Below are 23,799 nucleotides of genomic sequence, written 5' to 3'. Positions count from 1 at the left end.
GCTTTGCTGGCATGTGGCGTATAGAAGCAGCCCAGTGAATATTTGTTGAATGAAGTGATGGTAAATACTGAAGAATGACATGGCTTTGGCAGCAAAGGAGGGGAAAGAGCATTTGCAGCAGCGTGTGAGCTAGGTAGTCAAGAGGACAAGTGTGTTGGGGAAACAGAAGTTTCTGGAACTGGAGCGTGGTGAAAGGGGCAGCATGGTAAGAGGTAAGGCTAGAGGCGGGCAGGCAGGACCAGACATGGACCACAGTGCATGTGTGTGCATGTATGTTTTTGAGAACAGAGTGTGTGGCCGTGAGCTACAGTCCAGAATTTGTACTCCTGGGGACAGGAAGCTGCTGCTGTCTCTCTGTGAGTCAGTGGGTCCGGCCTCCCTGCCTATTTTTCCTTAGCAGCTGATATGGAGCAGAATGACAGTAGAGAGCCAGGTCAGAGGAGCCCTGTGAACAGTCCTAGGCACCTGGACTGGAATAGGACCAGACCACCCTTGAGTCTTCCCAGCTCAATGTCCTGCACAGAGGGGGCTGTGACATGGAAGGCAAAGCCTGGACACCCAGCAGCTTTGCCAGGAAGCCCTCTTGCCTTGAACTGATCACTTACCAAGGAAAACACTGGCATGAGGAATTAAAAACAAGAATCACTGCTCATTTGGGTGGGTGTTCAACTACAGGACCCACCTGTCCTCTACTGGGTGATGAGACATCCCTGACTCTGCAGCTGGGGAGGAACAGGCCCAGGCTGTAAGTGAACTCTGGCCTGCACCTGCCCAGCCCTGTTCAGTGTGGGCAGAAGCTGTGGCTCCTGCTGGTGCCAGAGCTCGGGATCCAGCTTTTGGCCAGGCCCAGAAAGGCCTGAGGAGAACCCAGGCAGGGAGGCATCTATGAGGGGGTCTCTTACGTTCCAGGGGCCCTGTCAGAGCAAGGTGAAGACCACAACTTCTTGCCAGCAACACAGCAAGGACACAACCATTTTTCCACGGTCCTGATTTCCCCTCTTCCTTTCCTGTTAATCTGCATACTAAAAATAATTTGAAATTAATATATTCTGGGCAAACACATTCATTTTCTTTTAAATTTGCAAAACCTTCAAGTGAAGACGTTTGAATACATAACACAAAGGCCCATTTTCTTTGGGAAACATCTATCACTGCCAAGGTGAAAGGCGGCACAAATATGTCCTTAAGTAAGAGGTATAGATGCAAAAACACCAAGCTGGAGTAATAAACAGATTTGGAGATTATTATGGTGTTTTGGAAATGAATCACTGCTTGTTTGAACTGTGGAGAGGTCGAGGGTATTTTTAATTTAATGGATTAATCATTTATGTCTGAGGTTCTTGCTCCTTCCTATGAAAGCAATGCGGGAGGTTTGTATGAAGTTATAAATCATGTCAGTGTTTGGGCCTCATCTCTGGGAGACCTTGGCTATGGGATATACAAATAATTTGAGAAAGGAAGTAGAATTCTGGAAGGGTTCCCTCTGGGCAACTAGATCAGGCCAGAGTCATGGAAGGAGAGATCACAGAAGTATTCCTAGTCTGTGTAGAGGATTCCATTCTTGCCTCTAAGAGCCAAGGAGTGGGGCAGTCCAGGGAGAAGCAACCTATATTTTATTCCCAGTTTGGCAATTTTCCCCTGGGTCTTGATTTTCCTATCTGTATAATAGATTGGAAGCTCTGTGAGGGTAATAAGCTTTGATCTCCTGTGTCAACCAACTATAGTAAAATATGGCTTGAGATAAATTCAAAATCTCCTCCGTGTCTGCTCCACCTTGGACTTTGTACTATATTCCATGCCAGGCATTTCCCAAGCATTTGATACATAGTGTATCTCATTATGCCTGCAAGGCAGGAGGTGCTATTGTTTTTCCCACTTACAGGTGAGTTTATTCACTTACCTAAGACTATATACTAAGAAAGTTCCAGCCCAGCACTGGGACTTGAACCAAAACTCTCTGACTCAGAGTTCATGTCTTCAATTTTTGTCAGAGGTGTTGCCAGCTCAGGTCTGCTCTGTGGCTAGACCCTGTTCCCAGGTAGTGATGTCTTTTTCTCTTCGACCCACAGGCCACACATGAACACCCTGGCACATCTCTGGTCACCCAGTTTTCTGAGACCTTCAAAGAAGCTCACAACTGGCTTCCTCTCTTCCCTTCCTCATTCTCCATTCCCATCTTCCCTCTCATGGAGGAGAGTGTAGTTGGAGGAATGGAGACACAGAACGCTGCTCCCTGACTATATCCAGAGCACTCCTCCGCTCAGCAAGCCACAGATGATCTACTAGGCCAAGAGGAGACCAAATTGGATCTCATAAGCAGAGATGAGAAACTGGACTTGAATTTGACCCAAGTGGGTCAGGGCCATCTTTAAGCATGCCTTAAATTCGAGATTGGGATGGAGGGTAAAAAGGAACAAATCACACAGATGAATGTTACTGACTTCTCTCTGCCTCCTCACCAGACTCCTTAGCAAGGCAGTGTGCCTTCCAGCCTTCCAGCTTCTGCTGCCTGAAGGCTGCGTCCTGTAAAACTCCCATGCCCACTGCCTCTGGGACTCTCCCGCAGTGACCGGGCCCTCCCTGGGCCTCCCTCCGGGGGATCCTGAGCAGCACCAGGAGTCTGCACATTGATTTGCTGATCCTCACAAGGGAGTTGGATGAAGTCAAGCCATGTGGTCCAGCAACCTCTGTCCTGGGCCTTAGAGCCATTGACACTGCCCTTTTGTCAGATCCTCACCAGGCAGCTATTTCTGATCAGGCCCGAGCTCTGTGTTAGGCACAGAGACAAAGGAAGCAGGGTTCCTGTTCTGTTACCCTACAGTGTATAGCCCAGAGCAACCCAGCAAAGACCTGTGGATTACCTGCCTGCATCCCACATCAGGGTTCCCCAACAGTGAAAACGTTGTCCCAGCAGGGTGGTCATTGAGTTTGGGCGTGGGACTGAAGATGTGCTCTACTGTTAACTGCAGGGGGAGTTGGGGCAAAACACTTAATCTCTCTGAACTCCAGGATCCTCATTCATTAAGTAGGGGCATTCGTGAGTATTCAGCAATATTATTTACTATTGCAATTGTATCTTTCAGAATATCCTATTTTTTAACAACATGTTCGAGATACAACTCTATTCCAAGTCTGACACAGCAAGTTTAACTTCTGGAATACTTTGCAAACTTCCTGTCTTTTTCCAGGGCCAGCAATAACCCTTGAACGGCAACAATAGACCTACTTTGGGATGGGTGGTCCTATTTGGGAGTTGAATACTATATTTAAATGTCATCCCAAGTGCCTGGGAATCGGCCTCCCCCAGAGCCCTCCTGGAGCTAGTCACCCTAGTGACCTAGCTCAGTCACCATAGGGCCATGCACATTGAGCCAATTTAACGAGGTATAAAACTGATCACAAAGTACAGAGGCCCTGGGGTGCTTCTTCCCACTCTGTTGACAGCCCTTTGGCTGGGAAAGAAGTCTTAAATCTCGTAGCAAATAGGGAATGAATTTCAAGTGGCCTTTCTCTGTATTTCAGTTGGAAGGTTCTGCTCTTTGTTTAGACTCCCAGGACTGAGAGCAGCTTTTGGGGCTGAGACTAAGCAGTGGCTGGGCTAGTGCAGAAGTAGTGAGGAACAGGTGGCTGGGGGGTTCAAAGGAACTCTTCTGTGCCAGCTAAGCAGTCCACTCCCGGGCCTGGTGGCAAGAGCCAGTCTTTAAGCCCAGAATCGCTCATGGCCTTTGGAAACCTTCTTCCTGACTCAGCACTGGAGGTGAGGAATGAACTCAGCCTCAGAATTCCAAGAGACTTGGGGTAAAAGAACCTTCCCGAAACTATGAACTTTCCACTTGTTTTATCAAGGAATTTAAGACTATAGAGTTTCCTCTAGGAGCTGAGTCAGAGACATCTACAGGCTCTCACCTGTGAGTTACTCTGGTTCCTGGGCAGGTGGCTTCCTGCCCTCTTCAGATTTGCTTAGGAGGAAATAGAGAGCCCAAGGTTCCAGCCCTCTCCTTGGGCCCTCTGGTTCCTGTGAAGTGGGGGCAGGGTGGGGAGGGGCTGAACGGAAGGGCTTGGGGTATCTGTTGATTTCACTTCCTTAGGCTTGTCTGAGGACACGAGGGACCTGGAGTAAACCATGCAGAACTGTTTTGCAACCAAACATTCAGAGCATCATCATTCTTTGGTTGCCACCTGCCAGTGTCAAATGGTGAAGCTTTGGTCACTCAGTAGAACACAGGCTCTATCCCTGGACCAGCCCCTGCTGCAGAGTAGACTAGCTCTGTCCCAGCCTGGAATGTTTCACCTGGTGGGGGGGTTGTCACTAGGAACCCTCAAGTTATTTCTGGTGACACCCAGACACTTGATCACAAGCCTACAAGCATGGCCATGAGACCCCACAGGATTCAGTATGTCCCAATGCAAGGGAAATATTAATACAATATGGCTGGGGCATGTATAGATATGAAAATCCCTAAAACATCCTGTGCAATAAATGCAGAGGCAAACTGAGTGCACTCAGTTGTCCTTAAATGACTTGTGATTCTGGATCTTAGAGGTCAGCAAAGGTGAACAAGGTGAGGTGATATTTCTGACACCTTGCTCACTTTATCCTGGGAGCATAAATCCTGAACACCAGCTGGCACAAAGCCCTGGGGGCCGATGTGTCACTTCCATGCTATTCCCTGACATGCAAGCCTCCTGCTCAGGCCTTCCAGGTGACAGGAGGGGCACTGTGCTATGTTTGGCTGGATGGGGCTGATTTCTCTGGGATACTGATTGGCTGATTAAATGGCCTGTTTTTTTTTTTTAATTTTTTTTTTTAGTTGTAGATGGACATAATACCTTTATTTTATTTATTTGTTTTATGTGGTGCTGAGGATCAAACCCAGTGCCTCACACGTGCTAGGCAAGTACTAGTCTACCACTGAGCTACAACCCCAGCCCAAATGACCTTTTTGTTTCAATGGCTGGAGTGGCAGTGTGCAATGCGAAGGTCAGCATGTGGGCGCTGACTCCAACGGGTTGCTTTCCTACCAGCCGTGTGACCCCAGGCGAGTGACTTTTCTTAGTAACTCATCAATAAGGTGGATTAAAACATGTCAACTTGGAAGTCTAGGTGCAGTGCTTAGCACAGGAACTGTCCAAATAAGTGCTTGGAAAACACGGACTAGTGTAATTGGTGGCAGTATGATCAGGAGGGAGCTTAGCTTCTTAGCTTCTAGGAGTGCTGGCAACACAGGGCCTGAGAAAATTAGGAAACCTTCCAAACCTGCTCAGTTTCTGTCCTGGTTTAGCCTAAGATGAGGCTCATTGAGACTTTTGAAAGTTTCTGTTTGAGGAAATAATGCCTCCCAGTTGAACAAGGGGTACAGTTCCATGCCCCCTGGGAGAGCAGTGGTAGGTAAGAGCTTCTGCTCTGTGGGATCTAGAGACCACGGCTGCTCACTCACATCATGTTGCCGAGGGGGCACATCACACTCTATGGTGACCTGTGGGGGCCTCAGTAGCCCAGGATGACTTGCCTGAATGACACCCTCCACCCTGGCACTTGATTCATTTCATCTGAGGAGACCTTGGGTGAAGACTAATTTTCCTCACCATCCCCCTAGTTATAAGAGATATTGGATATTTTGGGGATAGGTTTGGGTGTTGCTTTGGACAGAATTTTAGGGATGCTTTGAGGGGACAACATGCATGGAGCCATTTACTAACCATTCACCTGCAGGACGTGGGTCTGGAACAGCTGCTCGTGGCCCAAGGCATGGCAGGTGTAATTGCCCATGTGGATGGTGGTCACCTTGGTGATGTACAGGGAGTCATCCTCTCCGAAGTCCTGCATGGGCAAAGATGAGAATGAGATTGGCCTCTCTCTTGAGAAGGCTGAGAGGGACAGCTGGTTTCTCTTGATTTTTGGGGAATTCAGAACTCCTGCCTCTAGGAGAGAGTTCCTTTCTATCTGACCCCTTCCTCAACAGAGCCGAGGGATGTGCTGGCCTGAGCAGGGGACTCTGCCTCTCTTCCATGTTCCTGGCTTAGACCCTGTACGTCTGTTTACCACCTTGCTCAGCTGGCACCTCCTCCCCCAGCACCTCCCCTCTGACCTCAACCAATTTGGCTCACGTACCCCTCTGTTCATCTTGCCCCCCGTTTTACAGTGATCTTGCCCACCTGGTAAGAGACTTGTTCTGGAGAGAAGGCACTGTTTAGAGGAGGTATTGGCAAATTTTCCTAAGGGCCAGATAGTAACTATTTTCTAATGGTTTGTCAACTACTCAACTCTGCCATGATAGCATTAAAAATAGCTGTAACAATTCACGAATTAATGAGTGTGCTGTGTTTGAAGACACATTCGAAGATTTAAAGGTGGTGGGTCAGATTTGGTCCACTGGCTATAGTTTGTTTACATCTGGTTTAAATCCCACCTGGATCCCAAAATGATTTCAGGCAGTCTGCAGGTATCTGAGTAGCCCCAGGGAAGGGAGTCAGAGCTGTGGGGCAGGTGGGGCAGACAGACATAGGACAAGGCAGGGGCATCAAAGAGATCCAGAAGGGCTGATGCCGCCATAAGAAGTGACCCAGTGAGCCTTGGCCCAGTGGTCTCCGCAGCCTCGCGGGTTGGGATCTTATTGGGCCAGTGCACAGGGCAGGGATGGGCAGGAGGTCTGTGGCTGTGATAAAGTCCCCGGATGAGCACTGGGCACCAAGCCCTTCCCCGCTCAATTGCAATCTATCTTGTAGAACTGAGCACAGTGCTGCCCCCTTCCAGCGCTGCCGGAAGACATGTTGGCATTGGGATTGGCTGGCATTCCATGAAGATCCCTTATCGACTTTGGTTAGCAACCAAACATCTCTGAGGGCATGGAACTTGGAGCTGATGGACTGAGAAGGCTCATGGGTGAGAGAAAGGGGCCAACTGTACTGTACATGGGGGGAGATGGGGAAGCCCAGTGACTGGGACTCAGGAGACCCAAGGTTTGGTTTGGATTTGTCATTGAACAAATATCCTCTTATCCCTTTGGGCATTGGTTTCTCCACCTGTAAGTGTGGACAATACATGCACCTTGTCTGCCTGAGACCCAGCAAGAGAATGCGTGCGAGTGTACTTCCTCAGGTGGGAAGCATGACATACATGGGGGATGTTATTTTTCCCGTCATTACTTACAGGAGATACAAAACTCCTCTTGACCCCATGGAGCAAACACCAAACCATCCCTCCTGCTGTTCCCCTTGCCCTTTCTGAGCTCCCTTCTTTCACAAAAGTACTTTGGTGGCAGGAGAGAAGAAGGCCATTGGCCACTGGGCACAAGGGTTGTGAGCAGCCCTAAGGGTCTCTCATCAGTTCATACGCTCCTGCACCCTAGAAGGATGATGCTCTCCCTTGCTCACATCCCTGATGGTCCAGCAGAACCATCACAAGTTCATTTAAAGATGCTTTTGGGCCAGTTGCGGTGGCACATGCCTGTAGTCCCAGTGACTTGGGAGGCCAAGGCAGGAGGATCATGAGTTCAAACCCAGTCTCAACAACTTAGCGAGACCCTAAGCAACTCAGGGAAACCCTGTCTCTAATAAAATTTAAAAAAGGACTGGGGATGTGGCTCAGTGGTTAAGAAGTCCTGGGTTCAATCCCTGATGCAAAATAATAAAGAAAGTTGTTTTTGAGTTAATTAGCACAAGTAGGAGTTGTGGGTAAAGGAGAGGTGTGTGGTAGTGCTGAGGTGGGAAGGTCTATAGTGGACACACATGACCTCCTTTCAGCTTAGGGACAAAAATGCACCCCCTCCTCCATTCTTTCCGTGGAGAGGGCTGCAGGAACCTGCGAGTGGTCTGTGAAACATTGCTTTGCTAAAAGGAGCCCCATTCCCAGCATTCTGTGGAAGCCTCAATAATAAAATAAAACAGCAGATAGCTGATTTGTCCTGTGTCATAACAGAGCCATAAAGGCTTCATACCTCAGTTGCTTATGAAAAGTTAATGGTTAGTCAATGCTGGGATGACATATTTCTAGTCTAAGCTGTTTCCTGTGTCAAAATCTAAGTCTCTAGGAAAATATGCTTTGCTTGAAGCCTCAGTGGTGGACGGCTGGCATCTTGACAGAGGGCTGGGGGGCCAGGGACAGCCCCATCTTGGAGAAATGGTGGGTGGCTTGGAAACTCCTCAATGCCCCATGTGGCAGACTCTGTCCCAAGGGCAGAACCAGAGCTGTTGGCAGGGAGTCTGGTGTGGGCTGCTGGCATTTCCCCTCCACATTGTCTTCTGAGCCTTTACGTTCATGGCTCCTCTTCCTGTGAGAGCCCTTGAAGCCAATCACAGGCTCTGGCCTCCCCTGCTCTTGTGACCCCCCTCCTGGGGTTGCTGGTCATAGGCACCACAGATTCCTTGGAAGTGTCCTGGGTGTGGTGGTGGCTCCAAGGTTGGTGCCCCCTGAGACACCCTGAGAATGATACCCCCTTAGCACCAACACACAGCTTTAAAGAGGTTACTATGTGCCAGAACTTGAAATAGAGTTGAGGGCTGGGGATATAGCTCAGTTGGTAGAGTGCTTCCCTTGCATGCACAAGGCCCTGGGTTCAATCCTCAGCACCACAAAAAAAAAAAAAAAAAAAAAAAAAAAGTTGATCCTCCATCTTTGTGGGTTCCATATCTGCAGATTCCACCAACAATGGGTGGATGGAAAATATTCAGAAAAAAATTGTCTGTGTAGTCTTTTTTTTTTGTCAATATTCTTAAAGAGTTGAGTGTAACAGCTCTTTATATACCATTTACATTGTGCTAGGTAGTGTAAGTCATCTAGAGCTGATTTAAAGTATGTGGGAAGAGGTGTGTAGGTTATATGCAAATCCTATGCCATTTTATACAAAGGACTTGAGCATTCAGAGATTTTGATATTCACTGGGTGATCCCTTGAGGTTACTGAGAAATGACTGTACATCATCTTGGTTAATCCTCAGGGATTACCCAAAGTCAGAAGACAAAATGAAAACTTAGGCCCCTGGGGTGAGTTAGCAGGGCTCTCTTTGAAAATATATTCCAAGCTGGGTGTGGTGGTGTACACCTGTTATCCAGTGATTTAGGAGACTGAGGCAGGAGGATTGCAAGTTTGAAGCCAGACTGGGCAACTTAGCAAGCCATTGTCTTGAAATAAAACATGAAGAGGACTAGGGATGTAGTACAGTATTAAAGTATCCCTGGCTTCAATCCTCTGTGTGTGTGTGTGTGTGTGTGTGTGTGTGTGTGTATGTATGTATATATATATATATATATATATATATATACACATATATATTTTTTTAATTTAAAAAATTTTATATTTATTTATTTTTCTGAGTCCCACTTCTCTGACCATCTCCACTGCCCACTGCCACCACCCTGAGAGTATCTTTCCCACACAGTACTAGAAAATTCCTTTCCAAGCATATGCGAGATTGCATACCTCCTTGTCCAGATCCTGGCTCAGGTCACAGCCATTGAGGGGCTGCAAGACCTGCCCCGCCGTTCTCAGACCACTCTCCCCTTATCATTGCTCTGAAGTGCCAGCATGTGTCCCTCTTGGGAACTTTCCACTTACTGCCCTCTCCTCCCTGACAGCTGTCTGTCTGTCTGTCTGGCTCCCTCTCCTTCAAGTGTGCTTAACCTTTACCTGACCTCTCCCCAACACTCCCACCTCCCTTGCTGCTTCATGTTACCCACTGCCACTCAGCATTCAGTGCTTTGTGTTTACCTGGTTCACTATCTGTCTCCCTGACTAGAACTCAGCCCAGTGGGGCAAGAAAGGGACTTGGACTCTGTGTCCTCTGGCACACAGTAGGTCCTCAATAAATAGTTGTTGAATGGATAGTAGGGAGCTCAGCTAGGCTTTCTGCAGAGACTGTGTCTGGCTCTGGTTCTTTGGTTTGACAACCCAGGTACCCACCTCTTGCCTTCCCATCTATCTAAGTATGACCTAGTAATGTAGGGTCAAAACGAGGGTACTGCTGGGAAAGCAGAGACATCGCAAGTCTTGTCCTCACCTCCCTGCCCTGTCTCCTCCAGGCTGCAGCCCTCAGAGGGTTCTTCTGCCTTCCTCAGGCCAGGGCACCTGGGATGAGCTAAAGAGCAGGCTCTGCTCAGAGCAGTACAGAGAGATGGGAAAGCTCTCACACGGAGCCAAGACCCCACTGATGTCTGTTGCTATATCTTGAATGTAGTCCTTTAACTCCTTTTTTTTTTTTGCAATACTGGGGATTGAACTCAGGCCCTTGCACTTGCTAGGCAAGCACTCTACCACTGATCTACATCCCCCACCCTTTCTGTTCTGAGACAAGGGTCTTGCTAAGTTACTTAGGGTGGCTTTGAATTTGCAATCCTCTTGCTTCAGCTTCCCAAGTAGCTGAGATGATAGGCACATGCCACTGCACCTGGTCTCCGTCTTTTCTCTAGCTTGCCAAACACAAGACTCTGTTCCCCTGGAGCAGAGGCATGCCTCTTGGATAATCAGCCAGGTGCTGAGGGTGGGGTGTTGGCTCTGTGAGGACATAAGGAGCTGCTGGCTGCCTTATGGCTCTTCTGTGAACACCAAATGTATTACCAGCCTGTGGTGTAGGCTCTGGGGAGAACCTGACTCTGTAATAAATAAAATAATGTCTCTGGGCTAAAACAATAGGCATCATATAATTATAGGACAAAGTGCATATTGTTTTCTGGATATGAATACTGGCTACAGAAATCAAATTTGCCTCATTGGAGGTGAGAGAATTACTTTAAAAATTGATTTATAAGACGCTACATAAAACTAAACCTGCAATTCTTCCTCTTCCAAATGTTCTTTGAGATGTGTCTGAATGTTACTATCAATGCTTGATTGCATCGCTGTAATTGTCTTTTTATGGATAGCTTTTTTTTTTCTCTGACGCATAGAAATGTATTAGCAAATCAGGGTTACTTCCAGAAATAAACAGATGCCAGATTAGACCATTCTTTGTATTGATGCTCACCCATTTTTTGGAAGGAGACAATTTTACTTAAAGACATGGCTTTCATCTTTTAAGAAGTCATTTTCTTAGTATCTACCCCTATTAAAGAAAGTAATTAAGTGACACTTAAGTATTAAACAATAGTTAAGCAGAGATGAGTTAGGGGCTGCTGTCACAGTGACACATGAGAGTCAGGTATAAATAATATGAAAATGAGCCAGCAATGCTAAATATTTAGTGACTCAGTGTTAAAGACAGGATTCCAGAGAGATGTTACAATTTAAGTGAACAATATAGTCAATGTCACAAGTTAAAACTCATCTTGAGATATTCCTTCAGAGTTTTTCCACATTTGCTCTTTCCAGGAGCACCCCTGGATACCTCTGGGGAGGAGGGAGTAAAGAGGGTCTCTTTACTGAACTGGCTTGATTCTGATCCCTAGAATGTCACTTACTCAGGTATCTCACCTGCACAAACAGCTGACCACCATGGACCCCACACAGAGTGATATGTGGCACCTTGACAGTGGCCCTTCTCAGAGACATCTGCATTCACATAAGCATGTGTATCTGTTATCCAGACCAAGCTGGGACCACATGCATGTATCAGTGAGCACACACACATCCACATGGACTCATGCAGTTGGCATGAGCATGCACACGTGTGGGCACCCACACATGCTAACCATCTGGCTCTCTGTAGCTGATCACCTGACTAACACCAGGGTTCCTATGCAGCCCATTTCCTTCCAGCCCCTCAGAGGACAGACTTGCCACCCTGAAAGGACCTGCAGATCCAGTCCTCATGCTCAGAGTTGTCTTAAAAAAATAAAGTCACAGGGCGTGATGGCACATGCTTGTTATCCCAGAGACTCAGGAGGTTGAGGCAGGAAGATTGCAAGTTTGAAGCTAGCCTCAGCAACTTAGCAAGGCCCTCAGCAACTAAGTGAGACCCTCTCTCAAATAAAAAATAAAAGGGCTGGGGACATGGCTCAGTAGTTAAGTGCTCCTGGGTTCTACCCCCAGTGTGTGTGTGTGTGTGTGTGTGTGTGTGTGTGTGTGTGTGTGTGTGTAAATATATAAAGTCTCTGAAACCTGCAGTGATCCCTAGGTAGCCCACTGGGCCCCCAGGGGAGGGTAACTGAGCAGTGTGAGCCACTCAGGACGAGCCTGTTGTGCTCATTCCAGGCTCAGACCCAGGAGGAGGAGGTCAGAGATGTGAGAGAAGCCACTGTGTGGACAGCTTCTGTTTTCTCCAGGACTTCAGGGCATGCGTGGTCACTGGTTGACTTGGGTGATTGCTGGTGTAAGTTGTCAGACTCTCTGCACGATTGTGAGCCCCAAAGGGAGGCACCTCATCTCTGTGGATGGTTATGTTGTCTCCGGCAAGCCGCACGCTGCCATAACTGGAGCTCGGTTATCATTTGCTGAATGAATAGTGGTATGCTAGCCAAATGTGCTGCCCCTTGGAGCACACTCCTGAAAGCAAGGACAGTGAAGGATTAATGGTATGCAAAGACATGGCTGGCCTTTGCCTTCAGCTACTGGGAGGCGCACTCTACACTCTTGCAATGTCCTGTCTCATGGGAATCTTTGCTTGGGTCTTCAAAGCCATGGGGATCAGTCCTGAAGACTCCTAAAGTTCAGCTGTGGCGGCAGGATGTGATGAAGCTCCAGAAAACAACAACAACAACAACAACAACAACAACAACAACAAACTGTGGACACTAAGGCCTGGCTGAACCTGCTCATACTGCTGCACACTGATGCTGGAAAGATAACATGCCCATGACTTCACTGGGAGAAGACAATGGGACGTCCACAGTAGGGACTCTCTGGGCTCTGCCCAATTGGCTTCTTCCCTTGACTTATTTTAATTTGTATTCTTTCTCCATAATAAACAGTTAACAGTGAGGATAACAGGTTGCAGTGAGTTCTGTGGGTCCTTCCAGCAAATCATTGACCTTGAGGGGTCAATGGGAACTCCCCAACTCTGGGTGCTGAAATTGCACATACCTGTGCATTTGGGTGCACACAGTTCACATCAGAGCTCATGTGATTGAAGGCTCATGTCAGAGGTATTGTTCTGGGCACTCAGGTTGTCCAACCTCAGAGGTCAGAGACCAGAGACCGCTTGTCTGACTAGGACTCCAGAGGTATGGGTGGCAGCAATTGGGGCCTTCTGATGAAATGCAGGCCTGCATTCCTGAATAGGCCTTTGGATTCTTGGCCAGTGGCCGGGTGTGCCCAGGAGGTGGAAGGGGACCAGGCCACTAGGCTGCATGGCAGCAGTCAACTCAAGTTCCGAACCCCCTCGAATCTGTTGCTTCCATCTGCATCCCTTCTCCTGGGGACCCTTGGATGATGAGTTCTCAGCTGAGAAGATCTTACTCAGGGTAACAGCTCCTGGCTCCAATCTGGACCACACACATGACTGATAGCCAACTACTGGCTGTCTTTGGAACACTTCAGGGAGGTTTTGATTAAATTTCCTTCTATGGCTTATTTGAGGGACCAAGAAGCCTTCAATCAGGAATTTTCTCCTGATCTGTTGTTTATACACTGCTAGAAGGAGTATAAACTATTGCAACCTTTTTGGGGGAGATTTGGTACTATTCATCAAAACTGAAAATGTACCACTTCAAATAACTTCTCTTATGGATCCACTTAGGCAGATGTGCAGAGAGGTTGTGTAAGGACGTCAATTGCGGCACAAGTGGAGTAGACAAAGCCTGAGCAGAGTCTCAATGTGGGCTCCCCTGCACAGGACTGGGGAGGGGGCGCTGGGTAGGGTGGGGGCTTGGCGTGGTTCAGGGGGGCCTTCTTCCTTAGTAGGGAGAGGGCCCCTTGGAGAGGTAGGCTCCAATTCTGAGGTGCAAGGTAGGTGCTGATCAGCCTCCTCCACTGGCTGGGCCTCTGGAGGGAAGCAGGGAGGCTCAGACTCTGCACTCAGGGTCTAGAAGCTGAATCAGAACCTTCCAGAGGGGCCTATACCTTACATATAGGACCAGAAGTCACCACTGAACACAGGTCCTGAAGGCAGTACTAAGAGGGAAAGAGGTAACCTTGAGGAAGCTGCTCAGAAAGCAATGGCCAGAGGAGTTCCCCTGGGATAGAGTTGTCCCTCCATGTTCCACAGGCTGTTGTACCCTGGACCTGGGACCCCATCTGCTGGGTCACAATGAACAATACTCCTATTGGTTTGAACTCATCTGAAGCTCAGGAGGACTGGATGTTTAGATGCAACCAGGGTCTTCAACACAAGTGGGGAGAAATGGTTGCAGCCTGTAAGAGCTTCAAGCATAGTGTTTTCCAAGATTTTAAAACAAAATGTATCCAGGCGTTTAATGAGACGATTTTAATGCAGAACCTACAACCACCATCTATCGAGTTGCAAACAGCTCTCCATGCTAATCAAACGCCTCTCATCTTTTTACAATGGATTCATGACTGGTTCATATAAAGACAATAAAAATTAAATGAGTCATGAGCTCCTAAATCATTTTCCTTTGGTCTTTTTAATAACTCACTTCCAAAGAAGCACTTGTGGAGAGCATATGTTTCCTTAGAATCATTTGTTCCCACTTTTACACCATTTAGGCATGGGGAAAAGTGAACCTTTTAACACACCCTTCAAACAATGCCACAGATACTTTCTCCTAATGGGCTTTGTGTTTCTGCTTTTATCACTGTGCTCTGCCTACTGATCTTTGAAAGCCCTAAATAGCGAGATTCAGTGAAGGAAATACACACACACACATACACACACACACACACATACACGAAACAGCGTGGCTCTTTCAAGTTGTTTAAAATATACTGAGTGTGTGTGGTAGGTCTTTTTTTTTTTCTTCCTAAATTAAGAGTACAAAAGAAATATGTTTCCTCTCCCTGAGAATATCTTGGCCAAACCTTTCCACATGATGGTCTTAACGTTCGCTGCTTGGTGGGGCCAAAGGCCAGCAGCTAATGAGAAAAGAAAGCCCAGCAGCACACACCCCACATCTGCGAGAATGCATGTGGCACGGCCTGAGTTCTACAGTGCTTTTGCAGGAAGCAGGCAGAGGCAGCCCCAGGGTAAAGACACGGGAAAGCTGGGCGCTAGGTATTGCTGGCCTTGAGCAAGGAACCCAGCTAGTGCCAGTGGGGTGAGCAGGCTGGCTGCAGGCCCCTGGGCAAACTCATCCACTCCTCTGAGTTCCTTAGCTCCACCTGCCTTGTTGATTTGTGTTAAGGGATGAAGCGATGCTGGGAAGTGACCAGTGCAGAACCTGGCGCTCTGGGACTGAGTAGGAAGAGGAGCCTGTGGATCTGCCTCTGAGACAGGGCCCTTCCCCAGTCCCCAAAGCCTGACTTTGTACTCCCAGAAAATGTGGTTGGAAGGGGAAGAGTGAGGTATTGTTCTTCTCTGTGGTCCAGGTGAGAAAGTAAGATGCACACTTGAGATGTGTGGGGCTTGCCTGTCCCACAGGGTCCAAAGTGCCTTCCTTATCCCAGATCTGTGTAACCTCAGGGTTGGGAGAGTACCTAAAGGTGCAGGTCCCATTTCGGATTGGACACCTACAGTAGTAGGCATCTCCCTGCTTCCTAAGACAGAGGTGTGCCTGGAGAGTTCTCCCGGAGGATAAGCGCCTCATCATGGGCTCTAACCAGAAGATGCCTGTCACTGGCAGCATATGTCTCTCCCCAACATAGGGCTGTGACATTTGAGCAGAGAAGGGCTTGCAGGTCAACACAACATGGCCACTGGCTTCTGGTGCCCACAGAGGGAGGGTTCCATGGCTGGGGCTGGGGACTGAGGCCTCCTGTTAGACACTCCTGGAAGGCAGCCTGGCCCAAGTTCAGGATAGGCAGAGCTCAGGGTGCTGTTGGTGGTCACTCCAGCTTAGGCCCTGGGGTGGGGACAGTGGCCATGGTTTCTTGAGGACTGAGGTGTGGTGGGGGGAATGAGCAAGTGGAAGCATGTCCAGACCCATAGCTGCATCAATAAAGAAGCCAAGAGTTGGCCAGGAAGTAAACAAATTACAGGCTGCACTTTGTCAGCTCTGGGAAACAAGCTGCGTGAGCAGAAACTATTGATTTCTCATCAGGGAACAGAAGGAGGTGTCATAACCCTGAGTGCCACTGTGAGACGCTGCAGCTCATTGCCTGGGTTGCTGCCTCTGCCAGAAGTGCCTGTCTTTGGGGGTTTTGCTCTGTGAGACCCTAAGGTTGGTCTGTGCTCTGTGCAAGCTGGGTGGGGTGAAGTGGAAGCCTCCTGCAACATGTGACTCAGGCATCCTGCCTAGGCACGCCAGATCCAGACTGGACTTCTCCCTGTGACCTGAGTCTTGACTACTTGGAGGGGAACTTCAGCCGGAGCTGACTTGCTTCACTCCTGGTGCCATGGGGGAAGTTAGAAAAGGATGACCCAAAAGCACCAGTGGGACTCCCCTCATTTCTGGGTCCCAAGTTATTCAGAATCCTTCTTGGAGGCATGTTTAATCTTATGCTGGAAGAGGCTTGGGACTCCTGTAGCATTCACATTTGACCATGCCATTCTCTGATCAAGAATCTGTGACAGACACCTTTTGGCCACAGGGAAACAACCAAGACCTCTGTTTTTTTGTTTTTTGTTTTTTGATAGTACTAGGAATTGAACCCAGGGGTGCTTTATCAGTGAGCTATACCCTTTTGCTTTTTTTTTTTTTTTTTAATTTATTTTGAGATAGGGTTCTGCTAAGTTGCCCAGGCTGTCCTCAAACTTGTGATCCTCCTGCCTCAGCCTCCCAAGCCTCTCTGATTACAGGCAAGGGCCATTGTACCTGGCAACCTCGACTTTTTATGTGACAATCAGGCCCTTCGTGTTCTGAGGTCCCAGCTGGAACAGCTCCTTTTCCCCCTCTTAGAACAGGGGTTTATGGAAGGGTGGCCCCACTGGAGGCTGGGGACAGTGTTTTTGCTCTGTGATCCTGCAGCATTTAGTAAGTGAATCAATCCAAAGGACGACTCCCTGTCTTCACCATCTGGACAGGCAACACAGGATCAGGTGACTCCTAAGTGCTTCTGACACCAGTGTTGCTCACTGCAGAATGCCAGCAGAGCCTTCTCACTTGCTCTGGGCGAGAGGGGTCCATTTACTTTCTGATCAAATATTATTCCAATGCTCAAGGCATCTTTGATGTTTGCAAGTCAGAAAAGTTTAATTACATGTGTCATTAGGATGGCATTCTGTAATAGCTCTGTGACTGAATTCATTACCAGAATTCTTAACAGATAAGACAAGACAAATTAATATTTTGTTGCCCATGAAAGCATCTCATTAAGGGAGTAGTGAAAAAGTGATTAATATTTTGTTGCCAATCAAGATGTCTCATACAAATGACAAAGAAAGGAGACCCACACCTCTTTGTGCTCCCTAATCTCTCTGCCTCGGGTTCTGAAGACTGATCTGCTCCCCTGTTTGTAGTTGTGCTTGTGTGCCAGTCAGTAATTACAACGCTGGTGATTGTTTTTCATCTCTCACTGGGAGATACCACAGGCTAAGGGGCTCTAGGGGTCCCATCAATCCTGGAATCTCTACTCCCCCAGTTGCGCTCCTGGGCTGTTTTCCCCGATTAATTTTTTTTTTTTTTTTGTACCTGGGATTGAACACAGGAATACTTAACCACTGAGCCACATCCCCAGTCTTTTTTATTTTTTTATTTTGAGACAGACTTTCTCTAAATTGCAGAGGCTGGCCTTGAACTTGGGATCCTTCTGCCTCAGCCTCACAAGCTACTGAGATGATAGGCTCCCCTAACTAATTTTTGCTTCAGAAATACCCCAGGATTCTTGAGGACCCTGGCTCTAGCCTCTTCAGCCTGATTTCCTCCTAGGGCTACTCCTTTCACTGTCCCAGGTGGGGCTGTCACTTATGAATACCTTCTAGGTGCCAGGCACTGAGCTGGGTGCTTCCTGTGCATATTCAGTATGAGAATCCCCGAGCAAGGAGACACCATGACCTTCATTTCTCCATAGGCTCAGAGAAGTCCAACAACTGCCCCCAGGTTTCTCTGGATTTGTTGGAGGTGGCTGATCACTGTCTCTCTCCCTGGATGAATCAAGGCTAACAGATGGTGTTACCATCGTCCCTGACTATAAGCCACAGAGGTCCACCAGGGCCACATCTGCTTGACTAGGGAGCCTCCCTGGGTTGCTGCTGGCTCATGGGGACTCAGGCTACAAGGTGTTGCAAATGTTGTTTAGCAGCAGCAGCAACAGTATTAATTATGATGATAATAATAGTAATAATGATAATCAGAGTGATATAGTGCTTATGGAATATTATATGCTAAAAACTCCACATGTATCTTCTCACTTTATCCTTACTATAATCCTATGAGTCAGGTGCTGCTATCTATCCCTATTTCACAGATGAGGAAATCAAGGCTAAGAGAGGTCAAGAACTATCTCTGAGGTTACTCAACTAGTAAGTGGCAGAGCTGAGACTTAAACCCAGGCTCCTTTGACTCCAGAACCTGGGCCCTTTCTTAGCAGGCTGCACAGCCTTTCTCCCTGAGGCAGGGGGAGGCACGTGTAGTGTGTTCTATGTATGCCTGCGCATGTCAGGTAAGGACTCCTGTGGGGCAGGTGCAGCCCTGCACCCCCGCATGGGTATTTCTGAGACATGCAGGCTCCTGCGCATTTGCAGGCTACTGATTCAACCATAAGCAGCAAGTGTTTCCTGGGAGGTAACGAGGGGCCATTAATCTTTGGTTGTACCCACAATTATCCAAATTGCTAACCTTATTGTGAAAAGTAGAAATGCAATTGAGTCGGTGCTGGAGGCAAGTTGGAGGGAGGGGAAAAACACTCACAGTAATTTAATTAACTGTGGCAAGTACATTAAGAGGAGTTTTGCCTCAGCCTTTATTTCTGATGTCTTTAAATAGAGCACCAAGTAATGCACATGGACACTCTGACAGTCACAGGTGGCCCTGTCCTAGTACTGAATCAATTACAACTGGCCAAATGCATTTAAAAGCTGTACCTCACCTAGGGATTCTGCATACCCAAACTCACACACCCCAACACTCTCTCTGTCTCCCTCTTGTAAATAGGACACCAAACTTTCTTTCAAGCCCCACTTATCTCAGGCCTAGTGGATGAAGGACTGCCCACCCAGCATCTGTCTATAAACCCTTACCAGGTTGAGCTGTCCTGACATTCAGAGATGGCTGCATGCCATGGGGGGATATTACAAGAAACAGTATGACAAGGGCAGGGAAAGGGTACTTCCTGGCCAGCTTTGACCAGGAGGGACTTTACAGAAGGGTGATATCTTTCCATCTGCTTCCCCCATGATCTCCAGGGTGCAGCCAAAGGGATCTAGAGAGTCTCAGGCCCAACTTTGGTGGTTCCTGCAGCAACTCATGTGGGACCTCGGTCCCCACATAGCAACTTCAGCATCGGAAAGACCTTCAAGGTCATGGGAATTAGCTGATCCCTTGTGGCTGGCAGCGCTGCTGACTGCAGTCCCTGCATGATGTTGCATGGCCCTAGGGATGGAAGGCTCACTGCCTGCAGGGCGGCTCACTCCATTGTGGGGCAAGGTTCATGACTGGAATGGTGTTCCATCTAAGGAGCCTAAATTAGACTCCTTTTGGAACACCCCTTAGTTCTTTGTGCTAATCCAAATCATGGGGCCACCCAGCTCATGTTGGCTCCCTCTGACTGAGTCCATACCTGACTTCCTTACAGATTTTAGAAGGAACCAACGACTCATCCACAAGCATCTCACTGTGGTCCAAGGGTGCTCTTCTGAGTCAAAGAGACCAGCACAGCCCCCTCTTCTGCCTGAAAATTGTATTCCTATTATTTTCATCCAACACTCATCAGCTGTCCTGGAAGCTCACTACATGGGTGACATCACTGTACTTTCCCATAAACTTCTGGGAAGTCATATCATCCATGTGCCAAACCTAGACCAATAAATATACTTGAATTATTCCACTTCTTCAAGTTCAGTGGAAGGGAGGTACTGCTAATGCCGCTTTTCTTATAGATCAATTCACCAAGGATCAGTAGGTTAAGGAATTACTCAGTAACAAAGTCTATATGAGAGATGCAGGGACCCCCACCTCAGCTGCTTGGTTTCACAGAGTCTAGAAGCATTGGTCAAGTTAGGCTGAGTGGTTTCAGCTGCTCTCTTCTGCCAAAAAGTACCACTGAAGTCATCAACCCTCATTTCCTTGCCCAGCAAGGAAGTTTTCTGAAGCAGACTTCCTCTGGCCTGGCCTGATTTCCCTCTACCTTCTCACCTGGCGCCTCCCGCCACCCCCCCCCCCCCCCCCCCCCCCCCCCCCCCCGCTCACCTCTGCCCTCCACAGGGACAACCCTTCTCTCTGTATCCAGTTGTCCATACCCTACCCAGTTGTCTGGCCCAGAGCCTCCCCTGAAGTCCCCCAGCCACCTGCTCCAGAGTCCCCTGCTTGACTTTGTTCTCTGGTTGGCTTGTGGCCCATCTCTCTGAGGGATATGAGCAGGCCACAGAGCCCACTCCTCTCCACAGCCCATTCTCAGGGCTTCCTCCAGGCCTTTGCTAATGTAGGCTCCCTGGGGTCTCCTGACCAGTCTGCTGTTCCTCCCTCATTCAGTGCCCCTTTCCTTAACCAGGCTGATGGCTGCCATTCATTCTATTCTTTCTGGGACTTGGATCTTCTGATACCTTCAGGCTGACAATAGGCCTGAAAGGTACCAGATGTGGGATGTTCAACAGAAACCCTCTGGTCTGCCACTGTCACATGGTGTGCTGCACAGTTGACTTTCCTGGGAAGTACCCTTGAGCTCAGAATAAGTGCCAGGTGGCTTACATTGATGTCTTCCAAGTCCAGAAAGTTTAGGGTGAGCCCGTTGCGCTTCCAGACAATTGGTGGCCTCAGGTCTCCACGGATAGCACAGGTCAGCACTGTGCTCAGTCCCACCGTCACTGTGGTCACACTGACTTTGTCCTCTGGGGCGAGGCTGAGCTGAACCACTTCTGCAGAGGGAAAGGAGAAGATGGTTAGGTAGAGGCTGGAAGTGTGGAATCTTAACCCAAGGCAAATGGCCATGGGTTTACCTAGGGGCAGGGGCCCAGGAGGGCTTCAAGGACCCCTGACAAAGGTTTATAATGTCCTGAGTAAATGTACAGATGGTCACTGTTTCTGGAAGAACAGTCACAACTTATGCCAAAAAGGTTATGCGAGTCAAAACAGGTCAGGAACCAGCCAATGTGCAAGGGTACCATCTGGGCCATGGATTTGTGAGTGGATCCAAGAATTCTGGCAGCCAGGACCATAGGGCCATCACACAGAGCCAGGGTGCCAGCTGTGGGGTGCACTGCTTAGAGCTCCCCTGGCCTAATGAAATCTGTGCCTTGCTAAGGGCAGTCAAGGTCTGCTGGGTGAGCCGACAGATATCTCGTCCATCTGAGGGCAATTTAAAGGTTGCACTGTCTGAAGTCTGGGGAATGAACTGGCTGACCTTTGAAGGTCTGCTTCTGTCTGAAGATTTGCCGAACTTGGATTGGGATTTCTGTTCTGTGACCGTGCACTGTGGCCTTTAATTTTTTGAAGTATACTTCAGGCTGACCAAATTATTAATACTTGCCATTTCATATTTAATAACTGGCATTAAGGTTGATCATTCCTCAGGCAAATGGGAAGGGTCTAAAATATTTTCCTGCCATCATTTGCTCTTTTTAAAAATTATTATTATTTTTTTATTGTAAACAAATGGGATACATGTTGTTTCTCTGTTTATACATGGAGTAAAAGTTTCAAAATTTATGAAAACTTAATCAAGCTTGGATTGTTCAAATGCAAAGATGGGATCAGGCTTCCGGAAAGTCACAACCCACTGATAGGACTGGATCCCTCTCTCTTCCTCCAAATTCTGCCCACCCAGCAATCAGAGGTGGCATGAACTTAGAGAGGCAGATTGGTTTTGGGGGTCTGTGCGTATTCTTTGATGTTGGCCAAAATGCTGGGACCTCTGTTCACTTTTAACTACTTAATTGGGACACAGGTGATCCTGATGGGTGTGTCCTCTAAAAACTCTAGGACAAAGCACAAGTTAGGAGCTGAGCTCTGTAACTCAGTGGGCTACTTGTGAACTGTGCCCAGGCAGCAGGACCACTGCTGGTGGTACATTTGGGCTCAGCTCTTTTGCCAGTGTGTGCGGCAAGGGGAGGAGAGAAGAGCTGCAGGCCTGCAGGTCCACCGCACTGCAGAGCAGTGAGCTGAAAGCAGGTGCCTAAGGGCAGCAAAGTCCTTCCCTCACCCACCAATGTTTAGTGGCCCAACCCTGGGTCCACGAAGATGAGCAAGAGGTCCACTAGGTGCTTCATCAGTGCTTACTGCATGAATGGATGAACAACAGAGAAAATGGAAATAAAGGAGCAAAAGAACCAAGAGGCCAGTGGGGAGGGGGTGATCCCACACAGGAAAAATGTGACACCCGGTGAAGGAGCCACATGAAAAAAGATAAAACACCGAGTGATGGATGCAGACGCAGCTGGCATAATATTTCACAAACATTAAAGTGATACATTTCAAGTTCCCTCTTAAATCATGTCCTGCTTGCTGCCCTCCCACCTCTGAATCATGAAGCTTATTGCTCAGGGCAGGAGAGAGAAGGCACTGGACTCTCTGTAGCAAGAAACAGGCTTTGGAGATTCGGGGTGAGGAGAAAAAGAATTTGTTGAAATTGTTCAGCTGCCGCCAACTCTGGGGCAGAGAATCCAGAGTTCTTGAGTGGAGAGGTATCCCTTTCTCACTGAAGGATGGTCAGGCTCTGTGCTCTGGAAGCCGGAAGGGGTATGGAATGCCTTTCATGTCCCAGAGGATTGTGGGACTAATAAGGGGTCCGTGGGTGGGTAGGGGAGGAGATTTAAGGGGGGGCTCTAGAAGGAAGCCGCCCCCTTCCCCCATAGCTTGCTCCCCACCCACCTGTGAACCAGAACACCTGGGGCCCTGGACCTCTGCACTCACAGACCTCATGGGGTGCCAGACTAGTGCCCTGAGCCTTAAGGGGTGCTCACGGCAGCAGGGACAGGGTGGGGGCTGCGGGAAGCCCAGCTTGAGCAGGGAGCAGCATCCTGGCTCCAGGCTGTGACTCAGACCAACAGCATACCCAGGGCAGAGCATAGCCTGAGTGTCCCCAGACTTGGAGACCTAGAAGTCCTAGAGTGGGAACTGGAGGCAGCAGAGGACAGCAGAGTTGTTTCCCTGCTCCCCTAGAAGCCAGCCTAGAGGGCAGCCTGGAGGTGAGCACATGGAGATGCATTTTTCTTATACAGAGCGTTACCTACAGGGACTGTTGAAATGGTCACTTGGACTAGGCTGTCCAGTGAAGTGAGCATTTAGCTGCATCCTTCTCAGGAGGTGGGGGAGGGGTGGGCGGAGCTTGTGAAGAAGTCAGGTTAGTTTCAAAAGGATCCTACACTTTCTCTGTACCTGAGCTCCCTCAGAGGAGAAGGGAAGGACCAATTGGGAGGACAGAGGGGCCCTTGGAGGAGGCGGGGCTTCCTCTGGGCCCTAGAGCTCTACCTCTCAGGTGTGGCTCCTAAACCATCTGCCATCACTTGACCAGGTGTCCTGCCTCTCTGCCTTTTGGCTGCTACAGACTCTCAGCGGGTTGGGTGAGCATCCCAGGGGGTTCTGTGGGACTCTGAGACCTGAGAACAACTGCCTTTCAAGATGGAAGAGGGTCTGGGTAGCTGGAAGTGGGGAGTTCCTGTGGAGGATGGGTGGGGGTTCTGGGGCTGCAAGCATGGACCCTCAATATAGGACCCAGGTGAAGTGTAGGATCCCTTTCTTCACATGGCCCCCCAAAACAGCTTTCAAACAGGTTTAGAGAGG

General features: G+C 48.6%; 1 protein-coding gene across 1 annotated transcript in view; it reads right to left on the bottom strand.

Moving 5' to 3' along the window:
- The window catches only part of Fstl4 (follistatin like 4), a 404,387-nt gene that overhangs the window by 36,730 nt on the left and 343,858 nt on the right, over positions 1–23,799 (bottom strand). Inside the window, exons 7-8 of the mRNA XM_047556989.1 lie at positions 20,770–20,936; positions 5,701–5,821 (exon numbers count right to left, since the gene is read on the bottom strand). Coding sequence (XP_047412945.1) covers positions 5,701–5,821; positions 20,770–20,936 — 288 coding nt within the window. The remainder of the gene's footprint in view (positions 1–5,700; positions 5,822–20,769; positions 20,937–23,799) is intronic.

The sequence above is a fragment of the Sciurus carolinensis genome, chromosome 6 (genome assembly GCF_902686445.1).
Source record: "Sciurus carolinensis chromosome 6, mSciCar1.2, whole genome shotgun sequence".
NCBI lineage: Eukaryota > Metazoa > Chordata > Mammalia > Rodentia > Sciuridae > Sciurus > Sciurus carolinensis.
This window is presented reverse-complemented; position numbering and strand designations above follow the sequence as displayed.